The sequence below is a fragment of the Rhinoraja longicauda genome, chromosome 8, assembly GCF_053455715.1.
Source record: "Rhinoraja longicauda isolate Sanriku21f chromosome 8, sRhiLon1.1, whole genome shotgun sequence".
NCBI classification, from domain to species: Eukaryota; Metazoa; Chordata; class Chondrichthyes; order Rajiformes; family Arhynchobatidae; genus Rhinoraja; species Rhinoraja longicauda.
In genome coordinates, this window is record NC_135960.1 from 45,182,969 (window position 1) to 45,190,907 (window position 7,939).

Here is a 7,939-nt window from a genome sequence, read left to right on the forward strand (position 1 = left end):
ATTATAAGAGACAGAACCTTTTTTCCTGGGATAAAAATGTCAAATATTAATGGGCATAGCTTTAAGTTGAGAGGAGCAAAGTTTAAAGGAAATGTGCGGGGCAAGTTTTTTTACACAAAGGGTGGTGGGTGCCTGGAATGTACTGCCAGGGGTGGTGGTGGAGGCTGATACAACAGAGGCACATGGATATAGCGGGATGTGGATCACGTGCAGGCAGATAAAAGACTTGGCATTATCTCTGACCCAGTTCTCCACCAGACTTACTGTCTCCAACACCAGTTCTCCACCAGTCTTACTGTCTCCAACACTAGTTCTCCACCAGTCTTACTATCTCCAACACTAGTTCTCCACCAGTCTTACTGTCTCCAACACCAGTTCTCCCACCAGTCTTGCTGTCTCCGACTACATTCTATCTCTGTTGCGCCCCCTCCCTTGACACGAGTCTGAAGAAGGGTCTCAACCCAAAATGTCACCCATTCCTTCTCTCCAGAGATGCTGCCTGTCCCGCTGAGTTACTCCAGCATTTGGTGTCTACCATCAATTTAAACCAGCATCTGCAGTTCTTTCCTACACAGTCTTGGCATTGTGTTCAGCACAGACCTGTTCTATGTTCCATGTTATTAAGTAAAATCATGTGTAAAATACTGGGCCAATTCTTGGTGGAAAAATCATTGTTAATTCTTTCAGCTTGTTATTTGACTAGTTGCTGCCCTGCCATATAGAGTCAGAGGCCCAAGTTGTCCATGCCGACTGAGATGCCCCATCTAAGCTGGTCCCATTTGCCTGCTTTTGGTACATTTCCCTCGAATTCTTTCGTAAATCTTTCCTATACCTGTCCATGTGTCTTTTAAATGTTGTTATAATACCTGTCTCAGCTACCTCAGGGGTCCTAACCTCTCTCTCCCAGAGATGCTGCCTGTCCCGCTGAGTTACTCCAGCTTTTAATGTCTCGCTTCGGTTTAAACCAGCATCTGCAGTTCCTTCCTACACACTGCCATCTACCTCGTTGGACACACTTGGGCTATCTTCAATCAGACTCTATTGGACTTTATCTTGTATTATTCCCACCACCCTGCATTTGTACACCATGGACAGCCTGATTGTAATCATGTATAGCCTTTCTGCTGGCTGGATAACACGCAATGGAAAAAGCTTGTCACGTGTTACAATAAAAAACTAAACTAAAACATTACTAAAAAAAATGACCAGCCCATTATTTGGTTGGTTCTTGAAAGAAATTAAAAAGCAAGCAGCTTCCATCTCAAAGCAAGCCGTGATTGTTGTTCCCATTTGTGTTTCAGTGGTATACGGACAAGAACCATAATCTAGGTGGTGCTGCATACAGCCATCTCTACATCCACATGTCCCACTTCCTACAACAATGTTTCTCCCTCAGTCACTGACAGCTGAAAACATTTTTAAGCAAGCATTAAACATGACAACTCAAGAAATGCTGGATAAACACAACCAGTTAGGTGGACCCTTTGTTGAATTCTAACGAAGGGTCTTTGACCTGACACATTGTACGGTTTCTTCATCCACAGATGCTGCTCAAATTACTGAGTTCTTCCAACATTTCAGTTTCTCAACATCTGAGGTTTTGATTTTCCAATATTGTAATAGTTCCAATATACAACTATTTCCATTTAAGCATTTGTGTTGATAAAATATAACAATCCAGGTCTCAAAAAGATGATTTATATATATTTTTTCTTCTATGTCCAAATTGTTAATGTATTATGTGAAATTTTTTATGTTTTCATTTGTCCAATTGCCAACATCAAACAAATGGTTCATTTTGGAAATTCGTTGAAGTTAAAATGACGTGATATAATCGTAAGTTCATAAGTTATAGGAGCAGAATTAGGCCATTCAGCCCATCAAGTCTACTTTGCCATTCAATCACAGCTGATCTATCTTTCCCTCTCAACCCCATTTTCCTGCCTTCTCCCCATAACCCCTGACACCCTTACTAATCAAGAATCTGTCAATCTCCGTCTTAAAAATATCCATTGACGGCCTCCACAGCCATCTGTGGCAATGAATTCCAATGATCCACCACCCTCTGACTAAAGAAATTCCTCCTCATCTTTCTAAAGGTACGTCCTTTTATTCTGAGGCTATGGCCTCTGGTCCTAATCTACTAGTGGAAACATCCTCTCCATATCTACTCTATCCAGGCCTCTCACTATTTGCCTCACATTGTCCATGCTGAAAAGTTGGTTTACCGAGCCAGTTCCATTGGCCCATTGTCCTCGATACTTCTTGCCATACATCTGCCCAAATGTGTTTTTTAGTTGTCGTATATTGTATCTGCTTCTATAGTGGATGTGATAGATTATTCAGCATTTTCTCTCTATACCTTGTTTCACTGATTCAAGATTAAAAGATCATTAATTCCTTGATGGAATCTATTGATGGTCCAGTTGTAACCTGTCATTAAACTAAATGCTACATTATTGTAACCTGACTTATTTTTGCAAAAATGGCCAAAGTGTTTCAAATTATATTCACCACTTATGAAAATCTGTCGGTTCAATGCTATATTTGCATAAGATATTTTTGAATTTTGTTCCATTATCAGATGTTATTATACATTGTCAGTTTGCATCATTTGCATCAAAACCGCGCTTTTGCGGTTGCAGCTCCTAGACTGTGGAACAGCATCCCTCTCCCCATCAGAACTGCCCCCTCCATCGACTCCTTTAAGTCCAAGCTCAAAACCTATTTCTACTCCCTAGCGTTTGAGGCTCATTGAGGAGGCGCTGTGAACTGTTTTGTATATGCTGTTATGTTTCATTTTTTCCTTAGTACCTAATCAGATGTACAGCACTTTGGTCAACGTGGGTTGTTTTTAAATGTGCTATACAAATAAAATTGACTTGACTTGACTTGACATTTTTTTTAAATTCAACAACGAAAGCTGTTCGTTTAAGAATATTTAAAAATTTATGTAAATTGCGTCATTTGCAAATAAATGATACTGTTTGTAAATTGTATTCTTAATGCTTTATGATTCAACATACCAGGGACTCTTGTAGCGACAGTGTCACAGAGATATAGTTGCTGCCTCACAGTGCCAGAGCCCCTGGTTCGATCCTGACTACAGGTGCTGTATGTATGGAGTGGGTACTTCCTTCCTGTAGAAACATGTGTTTTCTCCGGGTCCTCTGGTTTCCTCGCACATTCCAAAGGTACAGGTTTGAAGGTTAATTGGCTTTGGTAAAATTGTCCCTAGTGTGTAGGATAGTGTTAGTGTATGGGTGATCACTGGTCAGCGCGGGCTCAGTGGGCCGAAGGGCCTGTATTCATGCTCTATACCTAGTCTAAAGACTGACTTTTGATATTAGAATCATAGTTGTAGAGTCATATATCTTGGAAACAGGGCTTCAGCCCAACTCGCCCATGCCAACCGAGATGCCCCATCTATACTAGTCCCACCTGCCCGCGGTTTGGACCACATCCCTCGCCAGGCTGCTGTAGGGCCTCGCACAGCCCTCAACGTCACTACTGCAAACCCACCATCCATTGCCACCAGCAACAGCCCCTGATGGAAAGAGATGACAATTTCAGATTGGTTGATTATCTCCTGATTCATGGAACAGCAGATGATGAGGTTGAGAGCTACTCGATCATTCAGTGGCTTAAGTAAATCATACCTATATTTAAACTGCTGATCGTAGACCTATCTGCAATCCAAACTGCATTAGCAATAATACTTCATTATGGAGCATTAGACATTCTATTTAACATCTGAGTAATTTTCTGTGCATGTATACAGAACGCATATTTGTACAGTTTAATGCATTATAATGCTCGCTGAAAGATGTCAATATATTGTTCGGAATTATCACTTCCATTTTGTTTGCCTTAGCTTAATACATCGCGCAAAGTGGAATATCATCTCACTAATACAGTCTCTTTCAGATAATGTCCATTTCCAACAAGCAGCACACATTTCAAAAGCTCTTGTTGACAAAGAAGTGGATTTCCAAGCCATGGTACGTTGAGCACTGCAGTTTATAAAACGCTACGTGACTTTAAAGGAAATTTCCCTGAAAATTATTTATTTTAAACCATCCACTTTGGAGCGGTCATGCAGACTTGGATGGTTTTCTCTGGGAGATTGATAGAAGTGTGTAAAATTATAAGAGACAGAACCTTTTTTCCTGGGATAAAAATGTCAAATATTAATGGGCATAGCTTTAAGTTGAGAGGAGCAAAGTTTAAAGGAAATGTGCGGGGCAAGTTTTTTTACACAAAGGGTGGTGGGTGCCTGGAATGTACTGCCAGGGGTGGTGGTGGAGGCTGATACAACAGAGGCACATGGATATAGCGGGATGTGGATCACGTGCAGGCAGATAAAAGACTTGGCATTATCTCTGACCCAGTTCTCCACCAGTCTTACTGTCTCCAACACCAGTTCTCCACCAGTCTTGCTGTCTCCAACACTAGTTCTCCACCAGTCTTACTGTCTCCAACACCAGTTCTCCCACCAGTCTTGCTGTCTCCAACACTAGTTCTCCACCAGTCTTACTGTCTCCAACACCAGTTCTCCCACCAGTCTTGCTGTCTCCGACTACATTCTATCTCTGTTGCGCCCCCTCCCTTGACACGAGTCTGAAGAAGGGTCTCAACCCAAAATGTCACCCATTCCTTCTCTCCAGAGATGCTGCCTGTCCCGCTGAGTTACTCCAGCATTTGGTGTCTACCATCAATTTAAACCAGCATCTGCAGTTCTTTCCTACACAGTCTTGGCATTGTGTTCAGCACAGACCTGTTCTATGTTCCATGTTATTAAGTAAAATCATGTGTAAAATACTGGGCCAATTCTTGGTGGAAAAACCATTGTTAATTCTTTCAGCTTGTTATTTGACTAGTTGCTGCCCTGCCATATAGAGTCAGAGGCCCAAGTTGTCCATGCCGACTGAGATGCCCCATCTAAGCTGGTCCCATTTGCCTGCTTTTGGTACATTTCCCTCGAATTCTTTCGTAAATCTTTCCTATACCTGTCCATGTGTCTTTTAAATGTTGTTATAATACCTGTCTCAACTACCTCAGGGGTCCTAACCTCTCTCTCCCAGAGATGCTGCCTGTCCCGCTGAGTTACTCCAGCTTTTAATGTCTCGCTTCGGTTTAAACCAGCATCTGCAGTTCCTTCCTACACACTGCCATCTACCTCGTTGGACACACTTGGGCTATCTTCAATCAGACTCTATTGGACTTTATCTTGTATTATTCCCACCACCCTGCATTTGTACACCATGGACAGCCTGATTGTAATCATGTATAGCCTTTCTGCTGGCTGGATAACACGCAATGGAAAAAGCTTGTCACGTGTTACAATAAAAAACTAAACTAAAACATTACTAAAAAAAATGACCAGCCCATTATTTGGTTGGTTCTTGAAAGAAATTAAAAAGCAAGCAACTTCCATCTCAAAGCAAGCCGTGATTGTTGTTCTCATTTGTGTTTCAGTGGTATACGGACAAGAACCATAATCTAGGTGGTGCTGCATACAGCCATCTCTACATCCACATGTCCCACTTCCTACAACAATGTTTCTCCCTCAGTCACTGACAGCTGAAAACATTTTTAAGCAAGCATTAAACATGACAACTCAAGAAATGCTGGATAAACACAACCAGTTAGGTGGACCCTTTGTTGAATTCTAACGAAGGGTCTTTGACCTGACACATTGTACGGTTTCTTCATCCACAGATGCTGCTCAAATTACTGAGTTCTTCCAACATTTCAGTTTCTCAACATCTGAGGTTTTGATTTTCCAATATTGTAATAGTTCCAATATACAACTATTTCCATTTAAGCATTTGTGTTGATAAAATATAACAATCCAGGTCTCAAAAAGATGATTTATATATATTTTTTCTTCTATGTCGAAATTGTGCACGTTCTCCCTCTGACCTTGTGGGTTTCCTCCGTGTGCTCTGATTTCCTCCCACATCCCAAAGATGTGCGGGTCTGTAGGTTAATTGACCCTCTGTAAACTGTCCACAGTGTGTTGGGAGTGGATGAGAAAGTGGGATAACATGTGAACGGGTGATCGATAGTCGGCATGGACACGGTGGGTTGAAAGGCTTTTTTTCCAAGCTGTATCTCTAAACTAAACTCTGTGCAGAAAAGGTACCGACCAGAAACCTCATCCATCCCGTGAAATGTAACCCAAAGTCACCTCTCCGGAGATGCTGCCAGACCCGCTCAATTACTCCGCCACAAAACTAATCCGAAACAAAATATTCAACTATTTGCTCTGCAGACACCAGATTGAATTCGCCCAATTGTTGTCTACTAGAAGAGGACTGCCTGGTTGGGCCATGGTCGGCTTCACTCCCCCTCTAACTCATTCACCTCTCCGTAAACCATCAAACTCACTGAGCACAAACACCTGGCAATGTAAAGAAACGGAACGGCTTTGTTATGCACCATTCACTCCGAGCTAAAAGCATTCAATTGTTCGGAAAATAGGAAGCCATCCGGAAGAGTAAAAAATCTTAAGTGATTTTCCTGAAATCAGGTGGAATGCAAAGTTTTAAAAAAAGAGGATGATTCAACAATTAGTGATCCAAAATGTCAGAGGGACAGGGGCAGCAACTGCGCAAAGTGAGTTTCTTTAAATGGAAGTGACGTCACTTGTTCCAATCGCCCAACCATCCATCAACTATATAAAGGGATCATGTTTCTGTGGGAGCACTGAGAAGCTTTCAGCACCATCACCGCCTCTCAGGGGAAGAGAAGCTACGGTTTATCTGCAGGATTGATTCTGATCTTAAGTGACTCCTCGGAAGGTAAGGATGAACGTTAACACCATGGGGAGAACCTGTAGAAGGGGAGATGGTCCTGTACGATAGAGTCATTCAGCGTGAAAACAGGCCCTTCGGTCCAACTTGCCTATGCTGACCGACGTGCCCCATCTATACTGGTCCCACTTGCCCATGTTTGGACCATATCCCTCGAAACCTAAGATGGAGACAAAGTGCTGGAGTAACTCTGAAGAACATGCAGCAAATCTGGGGGGAAAAAAAGGATGGATGACATTTTGGGTCGGGGCCTTTCAGACTCAAGTTCAGACTCGGGAGTCTGAATAAAGGCTCCGACCGGAAACATCACCCATCCTTTTTCTCCAGAGATGCTGCCTGACCCGCTGAGTTACTCCAGCACTTTGTGTCTGTCTTCGGAACAAACCAGCACCCTATATATGTACCTGTTCAAATATGTTTAAACTTTGCGATTGTAGCATTGCAATAGTAGCTGCTTCATCTACCTCCTTCAGCAGCTCATTCCATACACCCACCACTCAAATAAACAGTTGTCCCTCAGGTTCTTATTGAATCTTCCCCCTCACCATCAAATATTGCTTGCCTTTCAATTATTGGTGGGTCGAGCCCAGAATTTGCCCAGGGCAGGGGTAGAGTTGCTGCCTTACAGCGCTTGCAGCGCCAGAGACCCGGGTTCGATCCCGACTATGGGTGCTATCTGTACGGAGTTTGCACATTTTCCCCATGACCGCGTGGGTTTCCTCCGAAATCTTCAGTTTCCTCCCGCAGTCCAAAGACATACATGTATGTAGGTTAATTGGCTTGGTGTAAGTGTAAATTCCCCCTAGCAGTAGGATAGTGTTAATGTGTGGGGATCGCTGGTCGGTGCGGACTCGGTGGGCTGAAGGGCCTGTTTCCGCGCTGTATCTCTAAACTAAACTGAAATTAACTGGTACTGTACTCCTCTGTCAAAGGAGCTCTTTTTGTGGGTGGGAAAGGTTTAGAGGGATATATGGGCCAGACACTGGCAGGTGGGACTAGTATAGATAAGGCATCTTGATCATCATGGGCAGGTTGGGCTGAAGTGTAGTTTATAATTATCACATGTTCCGAGGTACAGTGAAAAGCTTTTTTTGTTGCCTGCTATCCAGTCAAAGAAAGAC

General features: G+C 42.8%; 1 protein-coding gene across 1 annotated transcript in view; it reads left to right on the forward strand.

Annotated features, from left to right (window-relative positions):
* The window catches only part of fap (fibroblast activation protein, alpha), a 70,334-nt gene extending 67,543 nt beyond the window's left edge, over positions 1 to 2,791 (forward strand). The window contains exon 26 of the mRNA XM_078404498.1: positions 1,302 to 2,791. Coding sequence (XP_078260624.1) covers positions 1,302 to 1,403 — 102 coding nt within the window. The 3' untranslated portion in view covers positions 1,404 to 2,791. The remainder of the gene's footprint in view (positions 1 to 1,301) is intronic.
* The last annotated feature ends 5,148 nt before the right edge of the window (positions 2,792 to 7,939 follow it).